The sequence below is a fragment of the Xiphias gladius genome, chromosome 11 (assembly GCF_016859285.1).
Source record: "Xiphias gladius isolate SHS-SW01 ecotype Sanya breed wild chromosome 11, ASM1685928v1, whole genome shotgun sequence".
Lineage (NCBI taxonomy): Eukaryota > Metazoa > Chordata > Actinopteri > Istiophoriformes > Xiphiidae > Xiphias > Xiphias gladius.
This window is the reverse complement of record NC_053410.1, coordinates 27,101,676-27,123,220: the sequence shown is the minus strand read 5'-3', so window position 1 is coordinate 27,123,220 and position 21,545 is coordinate 27,101,676. Positions and strand designations below refer to the sequence as shown.

Here is a 21,545-nt window from a genome sequence, read left to right as displayed (position 1 = left end):
CTGCAAAGCAACACAGTTCACATTTTTGCCTCCTTTCATGGCTTGATTGAGCAGGGAACAACACATGTTGAACTAACACAACCCTGTGTACCTGCATGTATTAGAAAGTGGCAGTGCTGAGTTACAATACTAAGTACATAATTGTAATTATAATTGTAAGCTCAAAATGGCTGCTGATTATGCTGCCAGTGGCATGATATAGAACTTAATTTCGGCGTTAGGAGTTATAATTACAACTATTTAGATATAATTAAAAGTTAGTGCTTCATGCAGCTTTTGATCACTTTTATGTAATGATTTTTGTACAATTAAGAATTAAAACAAAAAATTGGCCCTGACAATCCATAGGCCATAATGTACAGTGAGACTGAGGTTGAAAATCTGCTGGACTGCTGTATGGTACTTTATTGCACAAAAGATTAACTATTTTATTTTGCAGGTAATGTGAATAGTATGTAACAGTACTTATTGAAAAAGTGATTTAATTCTGAGAAATATAAAATATCATATGTAGCAACTTTAAATAGTTTTAGAGTGCCACTGATCTCTTCATGATATTCTTGACTATACTCTGCATGACACATAGATGTGCATGTCCTTTTATGTGTCTCTCTGTCCCTCCTTACTGTAGTTGAACCGTCAGAACCACTCTCTGAAGAGAAAGAGCATGATGTTGCTGTCCCACCTCAGCCCAAAGACCATCGAAGAGCTCAACCTTGAGGATGAAGTGGAGGAGGATGGTGAAGACCTAAATGCAGCCAGCAAGGTCTGCCTCTCCCCCCAGTGCCAGACCACCATCTCAGGTACAAGATGTCTCCAATTCCTCCGATTGTTTTTTACCAGCAAGTTACCATATTTCGTACTCATAGTTTTAGCCACATAAACCCAGCAAAAATATTTGTAGCATTTATCTTGCGTATTCAAGTAACTACCTTACTGGTAAAAGTTTTGGAAGGTTTGACAATTTGACAGCACTATTTCTATATATTATCCCAACCTGTAACCATTGATTCACCAAAGAGGCAAGAGATTTTACATTTCAAAATGCATTTACTGGTTATGAGGAGAGCTGTATAATGCTATGGATACTGATTAATTGCCTAGGATGAATAAAGATACTGATTTGAACCAAATTTGTTATAAATTTGTAGAAACTACAAATTTATAACAGAAACCCTGAGTTAAAAATGGCTGCATGGAGAAAGATTTGAGCATTTACCATTCCTGTAAGGTCTAATGAAAACTTGATGCATTATGAAGAGTGTAGGATACAGAGATTTTTGGAGTGTGATCTATACTGAGGAAGATAATTTTGTTCTAAAATGCAGTATCTGCGCATGGCAAATGAACTATGTTACAGCTAGGCTTTGATTAGGCAACTACAATCCTTTTTTACAGTCAGGGAAGGATTTTACAAAACATTAATTGCAAGTTCTGTGACAGTTGATCTAGGTACAGAAATGTCGTTAATAAATAAATACTGACAGTACGTGGGATGTTCAGGGGAACTTTTTAATCTGTCACTTACAAGTCCCCTACCCTTATGAAAGCGCAATACTAAATAGCTGGAGCACTCTTTTAACAGTCCACATCGTCTTTATTACTGTAGCCTCATTTGATAATTATTTAATCAAAGATTACTGTGTAAATGCTAAATGTACCAAAGTAGAAATAGATAATAGAATATTTATAATATTGTGGCCCAAAAAAATGTAGATTACTCTTGTAAACAGCTAAACTATGCATTGCATATACATGAAGTAAGTGACTAATAACTGCAGATGTTCAGTGAGTCTTAAACTGTACAATACAATAAAAAGTACAATACAGCTGTCTTTGGGAAATGTCATGGTCAGTTCCTTTAGTCAACCAGCAATTATACCTTGGGTGATAATGGATTCATACGTCGTGATGCTTTTCCCCTTATGTTGTTCAAGGCTGTTGGCTTTAGAAGGGAGAGATAATCATCTTATTTGAAGATGATTATCTCTGATGCAGAAAATTATTAAATACAGAAAAAAGTTGACTAGCACCAAGATTGTGTGCTTATTATATTGAAAATTCATAATTGCATGTTAATGGACAGGCAGTGAAAGCACTTCCTGTCAAGAAACACACAGTATACTTTCGCTCTACGTGTTTTTAATTTTACCATATACAGGTTTAAACTAAATATGATCCAGGAACATCAGCTTTAGATTCTGAGCTGAGCACATCACAGGTGAGCCCCAAGAAAGGTCAAAACAGTGAGTGGGGTAAAATTACCTACTACAACAGCTCACATGGTCAATTTAGGATAATGTCCATTTCCAAAGTACTGATTCCATCAGTACAACAATAGAGTCATTTCATACTCAGCATTCTGCCACTCCCAGTTTCTCTTTTTAAACAGAAATCATGTTTTCTTACTTAGTTACCCTATAATAGTATATTTGGTCAGGTGAGAGCAATGTCATCCAACTCCAGGTGGCAAAATTCAGGAGACACCTGAAAATGTAGTCCTCTACCAAGGGAACTGTAATGTTTTCCCTGAGCAACTCAGAAAACAACCACTGATGACCTCTGGCAGCTAGTTGTCCTTCATGCTTAGAAGATCACCCTGTAGATCTGCAGGACTTCACATTTACAATGCCAGTATCCTGTGGTATAGTGTATAAGAATACTGTTTAATGCTGCTTGGGTGCAGCTGTGGCTCAGGAGTTAGAGTGTGTCGTCGACTAACCGGAAGATTCCTCCAGTCTGCATGTCAAAGTGTCCTTGGGCAAGATACTAAACCCCAAATTGCCCCCAATGTATCATCCGTTTGTGTATGTGTGTGTGTGTGTGTGTGTGTGTGTGTGTGTGTGTGTGTGTGTGTGTGTGTGTGTGTGTGTGTGTGTGTGTGTGTGTGGAGTGTGTAGAAAGCACAGTATGTGTAGAAAAGAGCGCTGTATGAATGTGTGTGTAAATTGGGGAATGTGGCAGAAGTGTAAAGCGCTTTGAGTGGTCAATAAGACCACAAAAGAGCTATATAAGTGCAGTCCATTTACCATGCTTTGATTTTCTTTGTTTCAGTGCTACAAAATAAGTTGGAGTTAACAATAAAAGAGAAAAATCAAGCAGTAACTCATCTTGAGGCAGTAAAAGACCAACTGAGGGAAACCAGGGAAGAAGTAAGTTTAAGCATTTTTTGATTTTTGTTGCCTTGTGGGTAACACTCCATATACAGTACTTTTTTGCTCATAATGAATCTATGTCAACAGCGAGGCTACCAATTTTTTAAGCGTCATGTCTGGTTTCCTCCAGACATTACGCTTAGAATTATGGCCGAACAGTTCAATCTTGGTTTCATCAGACCAGAGAATCTTGCTTTTTTTTTCAAACTCCAAGCATTTTTCATGTGTCTTTCACTGAGGAGAGGCTTCCGTCTGGCCACTCTGCCATAAAGCCCAGATCAGTGGAGTGCTGCAGTGATGGTTGTCCTTCTGGAAGTTTCTCATCTCCACACAGGATCTCTGGAGCTCAGCAAGAGTGACCATCGGGTTCTTGGTCACCTCTCTTACCAAGGCCCCTCTCCCCTGATTACTCAATTTAGCTGGGCGGCCATCTCTAGGAAGAGTCTTGGTTGTTCCAAACATCTTCCACTTTTGTAGCCTTTTTGTAGTAGAGAAAAGGAAGGCACCTTAGCTAAATTTCATTTGTCATAGTAAAGGGTCTGAATACTTATGTCAATGTGATAGTTCCGTTTTTCCTTCTTACTAAATTTGCAAACATTCTAAAATTCTTTTTTTCGCTTGTCATTATGGGGCATAGTGTGTAGATTGATAAGGGAAAATAAATTTAAACAATTTTAGCATCAGGCTGCAACATAAAAAAATGTTAAAAAAGTGAAGGGGTCTGAATTCTTTCTCAATGCACAGTAAGTTTCCAGTAATGTCTGTTTTCCATGACACACAAAATCACTGTTGTTTTGGTCTTGTTGTCTCAGGAGTCTGATATGAGAAAAATCTTTAGTTTTTCATTAGTTGTACTTAGAGTGAAAAGAGTGACTATAAATATTATATGTAAAAACCTTCTGTGTCTTCTTCATTTTGACAGTGATTGCGATCACTGTAAAATAGAACTCATAAAAGAAACTTTTTTTTGTCTCTATTGTTTCTCTAATCTGTCCCTCCTTACATCTACAGCTGCTGAAAGAGAAACATGATAACACTGTTTTAATTGCTGAAACAGTGCGGCAAAAGAAGCTCCTGGGGAAATATAACAGAGGTTAGCGAGGGGGGAAAAGGGTTAATGTGGTCTTGATTTTTACACTATCACTAATAATCTAACATGAAAAAGAGGCTACTTATCATATTATCATATTATTATCACTAGCAAATGACCCAATGTGGAAATCTTTGTCCAGTGTCTCGGTTTGCTGTGGAGGAATACAAGGCCTTACAGGACACACTGAACCTGGAGCAAGATCTGAGGACAGAGGCAGAGAACTTTGGCAGAGCAGTGAGTTTTTTTGCAGTAGCCCAACATGTTCCTCGCTTATTCTCTAAATGAGAATTTTCGTTACGCTGATTTGTCCCTTGCAACACTGTGTCCTGACTCTGTTCCATGTGTTGGAATATCCATTTTCTTTCCTTCTTTTCTTCAGATGGTGGTCGAGCAAAAGAAGCTGAAGAGACAAAGTCAGATCCTGATGCAAAACTCCTCGCCCAGCCAAGCTCTACAGGAAGCCCTCAGCCAGGTCAGCAGACTGACCCAGGATCTGGAGACAAAAAGGCTGGAGCACCAGAACCAGGTCTCTTTACACAACTCATGCACAAACCAGACTAAATTATGAATGTAACATCACACATAGAGTTGGGCTTCTTTAAATCTTGGTTGCGTATGATGTACAGTGAAGAGCAAGTGAAGAAATAATGAATACAAGCAGCCGTACAAAATGCAAGCTCTTCGAGAATGTAGATGTTAAGCCTCACTATGAGATGTCCCCATTTGCCTTTTCATAAATAACTAAATGCTTGTAATTAGGGGACATTTCTTCTTGTTGGTTTGAATTACATACTCAGTTCTCTTAATAGAAAAAAACATAGCCAAATTTGAGGTAGATTAAGAGCCAAGCAATTTTCTTAAGAAAAATTTAAATCAATGTCATGTTTAGTTGTCTGCTTGTGGCACTTTAGGCCAAATAGTCAAGTCACTCACTGAGTCACTAGTTACTGCTTAATTAGCACCAGGGACTGGTTTTACAAAGATAGAGTTTTAGACTGGTCTGAAGTGTTAGGTAATTCTAATTATCGCTCTTAAGGCCAATTCATGGTTTCTGCATCCGTGTGGCCGCTTGGGTCAACAGGATATTAATTGTGTCATTTTACCAAGTCTGAGAGAGTCTGCACAGTTGTGGACTTCTGCTTGCAGCCTAAAATTTGAGACAAGCACACCACCTGCACATGCATCAGAAAAGTAAACTGGACACTCGTTTTATGCGTTGTATGTATGTAGTGTATTCCTCATCCTTGGTCCTATTCTTGTCAAGTGGTCAGACACACCATTTACTTGGTTGACTTTTTCATGTTTTTTAGCAAAGTATATCTAACAAAGGAGTCCAGGGCGGCTTTTAGCTGCCCTACCCCCAGACTAAGTCTGAACTAAGAGCTCCATTTCTGTGGTAACAATCAGTGACACCTGCTGATCAGTAGTATCAAATGGCAAAAAAAGAGCAAAACATGGCTCAAATTTGTTGTTTGCTGACAATGTCTCAGAGAGCCTGTTGTAAATACTCTGATCAGCCACAACATTAAAACTAGTTACCAGTTTTAAAGTTGTGGCTGAATGGTGTAAACAGCAGTGAGGACGTCGGCAGTCATTTCCCTCAGTCCAAGGAAACTATCCTGAGCCTTACTAACGAGTTATCAGAAGTACTGAGATCTGCCACATTGAGAAGCCACAGCATCTCAGCTCTGCTACACATCTGTACCGTGTAGAGATTTTATGCTACTGGACATTTTTTGTATTCTTACACTGCTGTATTTTGACCACAAAATGTCCTTATAACTGTTGATTTACTTTGAGTCAGTGTAAAGGAGAAAACACGTCTGCTAAAAGAAACTGCTCTGAATTTTTGTGTGAAAAAAGTCAATTCATGGTTTGATTATGAGAGTCCACGGGGGTCCATAAGGGTCCACCGGACATGATATTTTTTTACCAGCCCAGGTTTGTGATTGACCGTGCAGACAGTCTGCAATACAAGTCCACCAATTTCGCATGCGCTAGAAAAGTAAACCGGATGCTCACTTCATGTACTGTTGTCCTATGTTTATCATTAACTCTCTTTCTTGCTGTCAGGGGGTGGCCATCGTGTTTTCCAGTACACATCTTTTGAACGTGTCTGCTTTCACAGACCCCCATGTGTATTACGGATAGAAGCGCGTCCACTGTCCACGTGCAGGTCTGCGTCCATACTGGAGTATAATTAAGGCTGTACTGTGGTTATCTGAAAATATATTGTCTAAAGACTGACTCAGGTGACACGGGATCCAGTGTGTAACATAACAGGACCTTAAAATCAGATTATTGTGACAGTCAACCAAAAGAATTTGTACAGTTATTCATTCATACTTAACTTATTAGAAACACAAAAATAGTTAGAATAGAAGAAAAGTATTGCCTATGTAGCCCATCTCTGTGTTTTACACCTGTAATGCCTCTAGTTCATATGCATCAAAATTGCATTAAAAAAGAATTATTTAGGATTATTTTGGTGAATTATCACAGGCCACGTCAGCAAAACCTTGGGGCCATGACCTGCTATATTAATAATTAAAAGCAGAAGTGTAGCCTCTGCTGGATGTGATTGACTGGCCAGTTGGCTCCCACCTCCTCTGGCACTGAACTGGAAAAAATGTGGACCTGAGTGCAATCAGTAATCTCTCCTTCGACCAGGATAGAGGTTGCCATACACATCATTTGAGGAACAATTAAAACACTGGTTAAGGAACTGGGGTTGGGGATTGGATGACTGAATGTTAACTGCTAGCTACCTAATGCTATCAGAAATCATTATCTCAGGAGCTGCAGTGGCCACACTGCTGCAGACCTGTTTTTTTTTTGTTTGTTTGTTTGTTTGTTTTTAAGCAGGAAAGTAAAATAGAAACATTTACTTTATTGTTGTATGTGATCATTTTTATTTTTTTGAACGAATAAGAAGGGAATATTCTTTTTAAGGAATATGTACCATGGGGTCCAAATGTCTGAGACCGCTTTCCAAGTAATTTGAATGGGAAATATATTTTTTTGCAGCAAGAACAGGCACCTAAAGTATGCTGTAACAAAAACTGTGTCTTGCGATACGTCCGTCCTCAGATAAGGCAGATGGAGGACAGGCTGAGGAGCTGTGAGGCTCAGAGGGAGCTGACAGCGCTGAGGCGCAAACTGGAGCTTGTGGAGGAGGAGAAGAGTGAGTATGGTGACAAATACTCCAAGGCTGAAGTGGAAGTCAAGGATCTGCGGTTTACAGGTGAGGATATATTTGGAACTGTAAGGACAGGATGAACTGTGGGGCATTACACTGTACACTATAGAGGCAGCTCTGTGTGTGTAGACTACAACAATTCCAACAGGCCCCTTTGATTTAAAGTATGACCATGAGATTCTCTTCATGTTTTTTATCAGCCTGGAAGACCATTAGCTGTTCATTAGAGTCTTGACTAAAATAGTTTTCTGTTCATGGTGCTGTTGCTGTGTGCGTACTATAACTGGATGTGATTGACTGGCCAGTTGAGGAGCTCCAGAAGAAGCTGCAGGCAGCTACCAACCCACCCCCAGTTCCATCACCTCCATCTCCCCCACCACCTCCTCCTCCTCCAGCCCCAGCTCTGGCCTCCAACCCACTCAGGTTTGATCACACATTATGTTCTGTACATTATCAGCAAGGGAAATCCTTTTTAGCTTGATGCATTTTTTGATGTACCTTTCATACAATGAAATGCCAACAATTGATGGTGAAAGAGGTGTTTCTAGTGTGGAGGCTGTAAAATAAAAAAGCATCTAGATGAAAATCTGTAGAACTGATTTTCTTTTTTTTAAATATCTGAATTTTTTTTTGATAATCACCAAAAACAGCAATCTGATGCCACTAGACAACTTTCTATCCTGACACAGCCTGTAGGAAACCTTTCTGGCAATGTTGGCCTTTAGTTGGCCCTTAACATATATGTTCAGTTAATTCATCATACTGAATTGGGACTGAAGGCAATCAGAGAGAGAGAGAGCTGTCTGGGGTCAGTATCTTTTTTTTCTGGTTATGATATCAAAGTGAGAAAAAAGTTTGAAATGGTGACATTCAGGTGTGCATGCAAAAACAAAAATCTAATGTATGATTATGATTAAAACCCTAATGTGTTCTTTAAATCCTTAAAAGAACGTTGGTTGATTAAGGTGGCCAAATCAATTTCAGTAGGTTTCTGTGAAAGCAGCAACCTAAATAACAACAAGTTGGTCTCCATTTGTGTCTTCCCCTGTAGTTCCTTGTTGTCATTGATCCGAAAGAGAAAGGACATCAGTACTGACATCCCACTATTGGTCCAGGACTCTGCAAAGGCACCAGGTACACATCAAACATCCATAATTTAGGAATTATATATGCTACTGCACCATCCAACATGTAGTATGATTAAACCTGTTAAAACCGTGGTAAAGCAATTTTGCAAAACACACAGTTAAGGCTTCATCACGAGCAGCTCAGGAGTTTTATTGTAGTTAGCTATTTCTACAAGACATCACAGAACAGCTACTGAAAAACCAAAAATACGACGATCGATGTCCGTCAACATGTTCAGCAAATACACAAATTTTGAACACAACAGTGATATTAAGCAAGAAATGGAAAAATACATGAAGCCTAAAGAGAAAGAAGAAAAATAATCCAGGCGCCAAAAACTTTAAATGAAAAAGGAAGGAAAACCTTTTGGGTTTTATGTTTGCTCGACTGGGGTTCCATTATGCCCAAATGTCTGATAAAGTGTCCTCTAGATGTGGAAAACACAGGCCCCCACAGTGTGAGATATTTTTTATATTTTTGAATTTTATGAAGGAGGGTTTTTGGTGCACATTATTGTGCGAAATGAAATTACTCTCTTTAGTACACAAATATTCAATTTTGTGGTGCTCCATAAATGTTTTTTTTTATTTCAAATGATGACAGTGAATGAAATGATGTATTAACGTCCACATTCTGTAATTCACAATCTCTCAAAATTCAAACATTGAGCATATCTTTTTTTTGTCTATGCAATGTACTTTATGTTCATTTCGTATTTTATTCTCCTCAGAGCTGCTACGGCTCAAGCATTTCAGTGTAGGAGAACTGGTCTTGATTCCTGTTTTTTCCTTTTAGAATTTATTCTTTTCGCCTTTTCCTTTGCAAATCGAAGTCACTTATGTGTAGAAGGACAACTGTTGTAGCAAGTGGTGCATGCGAAATTCAAACCCAAATCTCTATCAAAGGCCTATTAGGTCAACATGTTAAATTCTTCAATTTGTGCAAACAAAAGCGAAGCCTTGACTTGTTGGAGCAGGTAGGACATCCATGTTACTGAACAGGCTATACTGTGTCCTCATTTTGTTAAACAGTTTTTGAATATGTGAGGCCTGAATTGGGCACTACGCACAGAGTATCTTCTACTCTGACACGGGAATAATAGTCTCTTTCCGAGCACTTTGGAGGAAAATATTTTACTATTACTTTAACACAAAATAGTTTTTGTGGGACATTTTAAAGACATCTTTACAACAATAGTTCCATTGTGTATGCCATTGAATGCTCTATGTTAGAAAATTAAATATTCACATTTCTTTGCCGATAGGCTGCATGATTGCAGAATTGGACTTTTTGTTCCCATCTTTTGTGAACTTGAGAAACTCTCTCTTCCTCACAGAACTTTTAGATGAGAAATTGATGAATAGTGTTTGTGTTTTTACACAGTTAAAATTCAATCCAGAAGAATTTTGGTAACCTCACAAACTTACAAAGGCTCTGAACTCTACAGGTGTACTTTGGATTCTACAAAATTAGCGACAGCCGTAATTATTGTTCCATGACTTCAGCCAGATCTGTCCTAAAACACAATTGACAATGATACAGTTCAGTCAGTATTTATGGCATAATGAAGAGGAAAACCCTGGAGTTTCTCCAACAAAAACTTAATGTCCTGGGGGCTCATATCATTTTTAAGCTTTTACATCCAAATGAGCTTTATTTCAATTGCAGTCCTAATGATGCCTATGAATTACACAGTGCCTCGTACCTCTCAAAATCATTTAAACTCATTTGTTCTTGGCACTATTTCCCACTGAGGCAGACTCCCATTTAGTGTCAGGGAAGCCACTAAATATGTCTGCTGAAAAAGGCCGGTAAAGCTTCAAGCTTAGGGATGAAATCTTTGTCTCACTTGCTGTCTGTGTCTGTCATGCCTAGACGTGGACGTAAGGCAGCAGGCAGTGGAGGAAATGATGGAAAGGATCAAGAAAGGTATTCAGCTTCGACCAGTCAGACAGTCACCCAATAGAATCAGGAGACAGGTATGTCTTCTGTATGCTGCTGTTTTTTTGACTTTTAAAGTAAAGCGGTGTGTTCTCCCATTTGCGCTGGCACAAACTGCCGGCTGGATCCGGAGATCCTGATCTGGGTGTGTTGAATATGAATATTGAGTAATGAATATTCCATCTATTCTCCACTATGGCTGTCACATTTTCAAAAAATCAAGTTTGAACAAATTTGAACTGATATGTCATTTCTTTGAATTAATTTGGATGTGAGCTACGTTGTATGGTCTTAAACTATGTTGTAGATTTAATGTTGCTCCTATTATTTGTGGGGCTCACTTGAGTGACAAACTAACGATGCTGTAAGGCTAATGCATTTTAGCAAAGTTAGCAAACAGCAACTTTCCATCCATAGGGTCAAATCTAAAATTCTTCCTCATATTACTCCTCATACGATTTGTTGTCATGATATCCATCCACAGCTCACACAGCTAACTTTCTTGATTTTGTGTCTACAAACAGAACACATAGTCTTGTCTACTAATGCCAACAGGACTTGGAATTAATCACAGTGATGGGGTATTTTAGGAACATCCCCTACTGGAGTACAAGGCACAGCCTGTTTAGCTGTGACTGTGTCAATTTTCAGTTCAAACAGATCAATACAGATAGAATATATTTTTTCAACCACGTTTGAATAGTAGCTTGACTTTCTAATAAAATGTGACAGTTCTGCTCTCCATTTTATCTTGAGAGCCTCTGGTTAGGATGCACATAGACAAAGCCCCTATAATATTCTGGCGGATATAAAAGAAAAATAACACAAAAGTACTGTGTAAATGTGAATAAAATCAACAGGTAGATGACAGATAAACCGAATAGAAACATTTTATGATAGTATTGTGACGTTAGAAATTAGGCTACATATAAGTGTGTGAAGTATGTTAAGCTCATTGTATAGACAATAGAAAAGATGAGATGTGTTCTAAGTTACTATAGGGATATTATAGATAAATTGCAGGGCCTGAAATAATGAAGTATGGACATAGCACTCTGATTTTTTGTTGTTCAGCACTTGTTCAACACAAAATGTTTTCATTTTTCATGTAGTCCTGCTAAATAATGTAACATATGTTTTGCTGCATTCATGAAATATACTTGGCATAATCAATAACAAATATCCCATTATGGCTTGTTAGTGGTTAAATAAGCCACCCAATTAAATGATGGCGTGAGATTTCTGCCAGCAGCTGGAGGTAAATATTAAATATCATTAGCTGAGATAGTTGGGAGGGAAAACTCCGATTTTGCGCATTCTGCCGCTGGTCTTTCCACTAGTACACACCACGGTGAAACTGCAGGCCTGTTTGTTGACAGTTGTAAACCCTCTGTGTCTGATGTGGGAAAAAATCTCCTGGAACACCGGAAGTGAAGTGTTATACATTCACTATTTCTTTGGACAAAACACAAGAAGATTTTTTAAATCAGACAGACAGACAGAGAAAAGAGCACCACCCACCTACATAGAGTTAGTAGAAAAGTCCAATACAAACTGCAGGGACATCTCATAGAATACCAAACACTTAAGACAGAGAGAAGACGTGAAAACATGAAACTGGAGAGTCGTTAAAGTGCGTGAGTGTGATTGTGACATGCAGACGTCCAGTGTTCTGGGGCTTGAATTAGTTTTTGTACATTGTTGAGCATAAAATTGTTCGGTGCTCTTAAATCCATCAGTGTGTGGGATTATCTAAGAGCTCCTTGTTTTAATAAAACATGACAAATGGCCAAGACATCTTTTAGTCTGCGTGTTCCTCCACCACAACAACTCTGCCAAATTAGATAGCATTAGGACCTGCTCTGCGAGGTAATTATAAATAATGAGGATGGGAAAATTGACGTGACTCAGAATGATTGTGTGTTGACACATTTCCTACTTGTAGAAAGCATATGTCCTAGTGCTTGCCTACAGTGTCTCGTCTCTATGGTAAGAGGTGCAGTTTAGCCTCTAAGTGCTGATTGAGGAAAAATAAGTATAATGGGTCAGACTGCTGTTTATTTACCAAACCCATCTTTTTTCTCTCATTTTCCTTTCGTCAGATGCAGAGGCTGCCCTCTAACTCTGCCATTCAGGAACTTAAAGGAATCATGGTAATGATCAACAATCAAATATCCTCACAAGCCATATTTTACTAGTCGAAAGTTCACTGTATTTATGCAGGAGGAGAGACTTTGTTTTCTACACTTTACATGGATCTGCTCACACCAGAATTTAATGTTAAAATCAAATCAAATTCAACAAAGGTTGGAAAAGTAGTCAGATATTTTTTTTTAACCTTTTTAAAAATATTTTTTAAGAGAAAGTTCTACTCCGGCATACCAGATTTACAAGATGAAGATTAGTTGGATTAAACGAGCACAGATTCTGTTAATGTCGTACTGTTAATCATGTATCCACCCCAGTTAAGTTAAGACAATTAGCAGTTAACACAACCTTAAAAAACAAAGTTAAAACTCCTGGAGTTTCTTCAAGATCTTCTCATTTTGAGCTGTAATGGTTCATTAGCAGCTCTAGTTTTACTGATATAGGCCCTCTGTATCTGTGTGTTTTTGTTGAAACTGTCCAGGAAAATTTCAATAGAACCTCCCCCCAACCAAAGGCAGTATCTCCGTCAACAAACCCCGATGAGGAGCTGCAGAGGATCCTTCTGCGACGGCGGGATGCACTGGAGTAAAAAACACAATGCCAGTAAGTTTTCTTTCACTTTAAACTTTCTGTGGGCTGTAATGCATCTACCAGGGCTTTCTGGTGAGAGACTAGAAATCATCATTGTTGCATAATCATTAATCCTGACGAGTTCACCATTTCACTGTAGTCTCTCAGTAGTTTTTAGTTTTAAGTGTTTATTTCATCGTAGCATTCTTCAAGCAGATCACAGAACTGCCTCATATTTTAATCACACTGAACAATAAAACCGTTGCTTCCTTTTTCACAGACCTTAAAACATCAGTTAGAATTGTATTATGGATTCTCTCAAAGAATTTGGCCTTTGTTGAAAAGGTGGTGATTTATGTGACAGATGTTGAATTAAATAGAACCAGCTCTTCAAAACAGAGCTCACACTGAGGCTAAACGGCACTTATTTCTGAGCTAATTCTCTGAGACGTGTACCTGTAAACATACAGTTTGTACCTCTGCTCCTTGCTACAATTTCACTGCTTTAATAGTGGCACAAGCAACACCTCTAAAAATCCTTTTTCTTTTTTCAAACATAAAAACACACCGCACAAAGCAGTGCTTGAAACGTGTGTATGCCGCTTCTGATGGAGAAGTTACGATTTCTGGAAACAGTCTTGACGGGAGAACAGTTTGGAGACTGGAGAAATTGGCGACACAGATGGTGAAGTGGTGAATTGAAACCAGATTTTATGATGACCCTTTCATGGGTTTAATTTCACATCGATTTAAATGAATTATCTTACATTATATCCACAATGTGATAAACATTAAGGCCAGCTATGTTATATTGTGTTTGTGCTTGTAAGACACTCATTATTCCACAAGCACCTCACTGTTTCAAAAGATACAGACCAACCCAAATCTGAACCATTTACACCTGTGATTCATTATTAAACTATTATGAAACTACTGAGCACCTGCCTCTGGCTCAATTCCACATTCCCAAACGCTCGAGGCTCAGAGGAGAGAGTGGGGCTGCATGATGCTCACACTGAAGCTTCCACAGTGCGGCTGAAATGCCAAGGATGATGCCAGGATGCATCAGGTGGCAGATTCTGGGAAGTCTGTCTCGCCTTTCCCCAATATTAACCTCTTAACCCTGATTTCTTTTCATCTCAACCACATTAACTGATGAAATAATCATCCAAATACAACCAGTTTCTTTATAGAACTTGAGAATTGAGAAGTGGTACATTTCTAACAAAGTCTTCTTATACTGTGAATATTTTTGCCACCTACAATTTTAATTAGTTTTCAGCTATTTTTTGTACGAAAGCTCTTTACTGAAAACATGACTTTGGTGTCGGGGGCACCACGTGCACAGAGCTGGAGACACTGCCGCACACGCTCTAATTCTCCCGCCATCTCACCTACACCACCTTCCTTCATCATCAACTGTGAATTTTGGAGTTGAATACATTGTTCGTTGTGGTTTTTAGATATCAAGTGTGTGATTTCATCAGCCATGTACACGTCTATAGCCTATGGCCCCCACCTCCATGTCTGATCACTTCGTTTAATTTGGGCAATTGTCCTGTTTGCCATCGGCCCTCAGACTGTGTCTTGTTTTTAACACTGCCTCTAATCTCCACAGGAACAATATGTACATTAGTGTTCATGAGGGATTTGCTTTGACCGTTTATGATTAATTGTGGCAGTGCTTTGGGCAGAATATGACGATCTCCAAAGTGAACATATTTTCCAGTTGATTGAGAAGTTGATCTTGAATACTTTTTGAGCAATCTGTGACTCTGTTCTATGTCTAACTGATTTACCATTATGTATGTATTAAAATAACTGAAGCAACATACTGTAAAATCATCATGTCATTTCATTATGGCCTCAGTTACAGAAACAATGCACTCATTCTTACCTGCTATACTTTGAGTAAGAAGTGACAACACTGTGTGTTTCAGCGTGCGTTTGTCTCATTGTGCAGGTCCCCACCCCATCCTTTCCCCTACAGTGTGAAGGGTGCCACCAGGCTGAGGTCAGCCCTGACAAGAGTGTCCAGATTATACAGACTGATGTGGGTGATGGAAGATCACATGATGACATGATCAATGTCTGGCATTTAATCTTACTGTGTGTTTACACAATACATTTAAAATCATTTGACTGTATTATGAGGAGTCAGTAATACAGTCAGATGGGTCCTAAGTGAGTTTCCACACCGCAAAAAAGGAAAATCAGAGCAGGCATCCTGGTTGTGAATCAAGCCAGTGGTTACATAGCATGTGGACCAACAAATGTGTCAAAATGTGTCATTGATTTACACTGAGGCCGTTTAATTTAATTGAAATGAAAGGCGTGTATCACACACCACCTTTCCAGGGTTCATTCAACTCTTTTTCTAATACTAAAGGGAAAGCCCAATTTATTGTTTGCAGTACAAGGAATAGAGAGGCGGGTTTTGCAGCCTTGAGCTTTTGCCAAAGCAAAGTATGTCTCTGAATGGCTCTGTCTAGACAAGTGTTAACCTTGTAGCCACCCAGCGAGCAATTACAGGCCACTGCGGCAGATTTAGTTTCCACTGCTCCCCTCACTCACACTTATACCCCCCAACCTTCTTAGGCCACCATTTTATGTAGGGCACTGCCTCCAATCTGTTGCATCCACTCTGGAGTATATGTGTACTACCTGTTCTGCTTCAGAATATACGCCAGACTTTGGCCATGTCACTTTGAGGATACTGGATAAATCAAGGGACAAACATTTTTAGATGTCTTTCACTGTTAGCGGGCATTTAGACCATAAACAGACCTGTTTTTTAAAGATAGAATGCAGGTGACTGCATTGGTGTAGTTGTGAGAAGAATATGATTCAGGAAGGCCAGTTTGAATATAGGTTCAGTAGTTTAAAGGATTTTCAGATAATACACTGTACAGTGCTTTTAACAGTAAGGAAGGATTTTACAGCTCTGGAAAGTTATCGCAGCAACAGTCATACCAAGTCATTTATGAGGAATTTGTACTTAAACTTATTTGATTGGCCAACACAGTGTGTTCAGCAGAGTAGAGATTTTTTGGAAAAGACCTCACCTTCTTCCAAGGTGTTCAAAGAGGAGGGGAAAAGGTACTTGGAGTGGAACAACTTAACTGTGGTCTCATAATAAAGTTGTTTTATAATATTATGGGATGCCCTTGTGGCAAAAAAAATTGAGCCAGCTTTCTGAGCTCAACTTTATTGGCAGATTACCCTGTGTTATTGTTGTTGTTAATGTCTGATGTTTTATGATGATAATGTTTGCTGGTTCTGTTCAGGCAAAGCTCTTGGTTAAAATTCAGAAAAGATGGCGGTCTTGATTAAATACTGGAAATGTCAACAGCGACTTGAAGCAAAAGGCAAGATGTGTTTACTTTATTTTGAATTCACTCTCTCTCTCTCTCCCTGTAACTAATCTGTAAATAGAATGGACACTCCATTCTCTGTAATTGTGGATCACAGACATGTCTAATATACTTCAGTTGTGATTTACTTTTTTTGATTTTGTTAGAATAATTTTGCTCAAAATGCAACAAACATATTTAATAGCTACATTGCATTTTGCTCTACTGGGACTTCTTTTCGGGGGGAATTCTCCTCAATTGATTTCTCCCTGTGTGACTGTTAAACCTTTGTGTAAGAAACTTCTTTATTTGTGTTTAATTCAGAGTAAATAAAACTAACCTTGATATTTACAACTTTCTGGAGACTAACATTTTGGTAATGGGCTGCACTTTCATAGCGCTTTTCTGGTCTTATCGACCACTCAGAGTGTTTTACACTACTGCCACATTCACCCGTTTACACACACATTCATACAGCACTCTGTTCTACACATACTGCAATTTCTATACATACACACACACTCACACACCACTGATACATCCGGGGCAATTTGGGGTTCATTATCTTGCCCAAGGACACTTCAACATGCGAACCTTTCGCTTAGTGGATGACCCGCTATACCTCCTACCTCATCAGATTCTGTTGTATTCATGTCAGGAAAATAATAATGATACGAGGAATAAAGTCACATCAGTAATTGGCGAGACGGAAAAACATCAAATATTTCAACAAGTCCAGCACTTAGCCAGTGGTGAAGTGTTTTCCATTTCTCGACTTTTCTGTTTTGTAACAGTATTAAAGTGACTTAGGGTGGATTTTCCCTTTAAGCCTCAGTCAGAAGTGGGTGTAAGTCAGGACCAGAGGATCAGCCTGTGGCCTTTGAAAATCACAATGAATGCTGGTGATTTAACCACAATGGTGGGCTGCTCTCGTCTTGTTTTGTTTTACCTCAACACCTGCTGAAATTTCCCAGACACTTCCTTGAGTGAGGGATTGAAACATGAGAGCTGTGAACTGTGGGCAATGTCCGTCACTTATTGTGTGCTGCTGTTAATTAAAGCCTCAGGCTTCGTTTAGCACTGAGGTGCAATTTCCAGCTCCCAGTCCCCCCTAACAGAGCATGTAGGAAATGTAATTGTGGCTCAAAGTCTCCTCTCTAACAAGATTCATCAGGAACACTCTTCAGAGACTCCGTTCCATCTTCCACACGTTCATTCATTCCTCACTCCACTGAACTAAATATTGCAGAGGAAGTCACACTCCTAACTTTATTTAACTGCAGATTTAGTCACAACAGTGGACTTCGAAGTTAAAAGGAAATGATTCCGTGAGGAGATTATATCAACTAATCAATCGTGCAGAGAGCATATTTGGCTTTTCGCCCTCCATTTTGTCATGATGAAAGTAGCATGGGGATGTTTGAATTATCTTGGATAACATCTTAGAGGGTAGAGTGTCAGTGAGTGGCGGACCTTCTTTAGTAGGAGTAGCTTGAAAAAGAAGAGAAGGCCTTTGTATTGATTTGTCTCTCCTCATCTCCTCCATATCTAATAAGGTTCTTCTAGTCGAGGCCATCCTGGCATAACTCAATAGTACGCCAACGTACAATATAGTCTTTGATTCAGAGGAGGCGCGATGTGAGTGTGCCTCTTCCCTCAGCAGAAACAAAGTCAATGACCGGCTCAATTCCTCCCTCCACCATCTGCTCCAGCTGCCGGACTCGTTGTCGTTGATTGACGGACGGTACACACACCGCCGATCGAGGCAAAACATGTAATTACACAAACCATGCTGTGTCCTTTTCTTCCCTCAGCTTCTTCTTTGCCGCCACAGCCTATTGTCAACGCTCCATCTTTTCTCTCGTCATCGGCCAATACAATATAATGTTGTTGTTTTTGTATTTTTGTCCCTTCGGGGACCAGCAATTAGGGAGGTCCTTTTAGTGTGTCTGGGAAACACTTAATTTGACCTATTTTGTTAGTCATTTCATTTATTTTCCCAAACACAGTAATTGCCTGCCAGGGAGCCTCTGTTGAGATTCTGCTGTGCGCCCAGCCTCAGTTTGTGTCTGCCTGTTTCATTGATTAGATGTTGTCTTCACTACCCAACATTTACAGCAACACAGAGTGTAGGCTGCCAGCAAATCAAGAAAACAAATACAATGAAATACAGAAATACAAAATACAGAATACAGAATATTTGTAATTTAATTTATTTGCCCGACATTAAAGTACACATGAGATTTTAGAAAATGAAGCAGTTGTATTAAATAGAAGGAACACTGTGATGACTTAAATTAAACTGGTGTTCAAAAGAAAAAAGAAATATTTTTCTGTCAGTTTTTTGTCGAGTCAACTTTTTAGCAACATCTTCAGTCTAAATATTCATGTCCAGCCTTAAAAAGTTAAGCAGGACTGTTGTGGTATCAGCAGGGCCATGTCAGCCTGTGTGTTGTCTGTTTAATAGAGAAGAGTCATGAATATGGGATAACTCACTTGACATGCACATTGATGAAGCTGTATGAGGCTGGTACACAAAGCACTTGAGAAGCTCCTCCACTTGTCACTGTAGACAAGCAGCCTTTTTTTTCCTGTACTGCAGGCCGAGCATAGCTCTTCTGGGCCTCTCCCCTCCTATTTTTACACACTGAAAGAATAATTTCCTCCAGAAACTGAGGAGCAATGAGAAAGGTCAGCGAGGGTGTTGACCAGTTACGAAGGGGCCTTTTCTTTACATGTCCCGGTACAGACAGGAGGCCGGTGTTGTTGGACAACACTGACATAGCCATATGTGCAACCGGCTGTGTGTGTGTGTGTGTGTGTGTGTGTTTGTGTGTTTGTGTGTGTGTTCTCTGGCATTTGTCATCCCACAGCTTCTTAGAGCCTTTTGTTATCCAGCTCTGTTAAAGCACAGAGCTCCCACTGGTCAAATGAACACGGTAAATCAAGAAGTATTTGAATTTTGTCACTCTTAAATCAATTTGCTAAAATATTGTTTGAGCATTGTCCTTTTTATACTGTATATATAGCGGGGTCAAAAGTCTCAGACCACATTGAAAATCTCCAATAGTTGCACGTAAACCTGGAAATAATCAGAAAGTTTCAGAAAGAGGATTCAGAAACATCTAAAAACACAAGAAGTTATATTGTAAAATGAAGCAATATTTAAGATTCTGCATTATTTCCAGGCCAGCAATCAAATTTCAACAAATTTGGGGCATTGACCAACTTATCTCATTTATACTAAAGGTCAGATTTCCTTGAGTTGTATCTCTTCCATTGAAGAATGCTTTCAGATGACACTCTGGTAATTTGATCTAGTCATCAGGGGCTCATTCTAGTAAGTCAACTTGCAGCCAGTGTTCGCTTGTTATAAATAAGTCTGTGCCTCAATCTTCCAGCAGATCTTTGGTATTGTGATAGTGGTAAAAATGGCATCAGAACTAAGAGAAAGTGTCAGTGAGTCAAATTGTTATTCTAAGCAAAGAGGGGCTTTCTCAGCATCAAATCATGGCTAGGCGAAAGGTTTCCAAGGGCGCAGTGCATGGAACCAAACACGCCTCAAAGCTTTGCAAGAACTACTTGAAGACCAAAGAAGACCAATGAGTCCTGACTGTCATGGACTTTCCTCCATAGTCACCTGACCTCAACCCCATTGAACATTTATGGGGGAACTGGAAGACTGGGAAAAATCAAGCATTCTGTGTCAAATCATGCTGGAATAATATGGGTCATCAGGCTTTGCACAAACTTGTGGAGTCCATGCCATTTGAAGTGCATGCTGTCATCAAAGCAATACTGAGATATTCTGAAATTCACGAACGTGTTTCTACGATTCAACTTTTCACTTAAATTGTTAAGCTGATATTATCGTTTGTATAACATATGAAGCAAATGAAAAATAGAAGTATCTTGATCGGTCTCAGACCCCACTGTATATGATATGAAGCAGGCATCCAACTGTGATATAAGATTAGAGGATTTTATTTATTAATTTATATGCCTCACAATGGTCTTATGCCTATCATTGTTCATTAAAATCAATAAGAATGAGTATGATGGGTGACCCTGACCTTTAGAGTTGTGAATATAAAAATAATTTCATTAATCCGGATCAGTGGTTCTCAACACAGGGGTCGGGACCCCCCCAGAGATAGCAAGATACATACAAGGAGTCACAAGATTATTAAAATAAGAGGAAAGTAGAGAATTCATAAACATGTCTACAAATGTTTTTATAAACTTTTTTTCGTGTGATTTGAAGTGGACAGTTACCTCTGCTATTCAAATAAAACAATCTGAAAAGGAAGAATCTCTGTGCTTGAACGGATTACAATTGTTGATATATTCAAACTGCGAGAAGGGGTTCCAATTAGACATTGTTTTGTTTTAAAGAGTCACGAGTCAAAAATATTGGGAATCTGATCTAGATGCTGTTTCAGAGGATTTATCTAAGTGACACAAAAGAAGGCCAAGGGCCCACACACTGGTTTTATGCAAAGTAAATGTAAAAAATATACAAGTGGGAAAAAAAACTTAACTAAGATACAAACAATATTAATAAAAAACATGCTTTAAATTACACTTGTCCCATGAAATAATGGCCTCCACCAGTGGATCTCTCCTGTTTGCACTGTAGCGAATACTGAAGGCTCATGCGTGCAGCTACATCTGAATATTTTTGCGGAGATGGTTGATTATGACCTGAAAGCAGGGCTGTGTTTGCATAAGGAGGTACAGTGTATGCCTGGTAGTATGGCTACCTGTAGCGGCAACTTAATGTTTGGAGGTTTTAAAAACTTCGTCATTGAAAGTCATGTTTACCCACTAAGCCTGTCTCTGAATAGTTTTACCACCAGTTTTTAAATAAAACATAATGGTAACACTAGATGAATGCACTTTGTAATGTTTGTAATCAACTCAGGAGGTTTAGTAAGTGAAATCCTGACCTGCAAGTA

The 21,545-nt window shown here is 39.0% G+C and overlaps 1 protein-coding gene across 1 annotated transcript in view; it reads left to right on the top strand.

The window, feature by feature from the left end:
* Nucleotides 1-15,280, top strand: part of shtn1 (shootin 1) — a 39,328-nt gene extending 24,048 nt beyond the window's left edge. The window contains exons 5-16 of the mRNA XM_040139654.1: nucleotides 632-803; nucleotides 3,055-3,152; nucleotides 4,167-4,248; nucleotides 4,388-4,482; nucleotides 4,628-4,774; nucleotides 7,339-7,492; nucleotides 7,753-7,870; nucleotides 8,499-8,581; nucleotides 10,451-10,554; nucleotides 12,619-12,669; nucleotides 13,146-13,267; nucleotides 15,198-15,280. Coding sequence (XP_039995588.1) covers nucleotides 632-803; nucleotides 3,055-3,152; nucleotides 4,167-4,248; nucleotides 4,388-4,482; nucleotides 4,628-4,774; nucleotides 7,339-7,492; nucleotides 7,753-7,870; nucleotides 8,499-8,581; nucleotides 10,451-10,554; nucleotides 12,619-12,669; nucleotides 13,146-13,253 — 1,212 coding nt within the window. The 3' untranslated portion in view covers nucleotides 13,254-13,267; nucleotides 15,198-15,280. The remainder of the gene's footprint in view (nucleotides 1-631; nucleotides 804-3,054; nucleotides 3,153-4,166; nucleotides 4,249-4,387; nucleotides 4,483-4,627; nucleotides 4,775-7,338; nucleotides 7,493-7,752; nucleotides 7,871-8,498; nucleotides 8,582-10,450; nucleotides 10,555-12,618; nucleotides 12,670-13,145; nucleotides 13,268-15,197) is intronic.
* The last annotated feature ends 6,265 nt before the right edge of the window (nucleotides 15,281-21,545 follow it).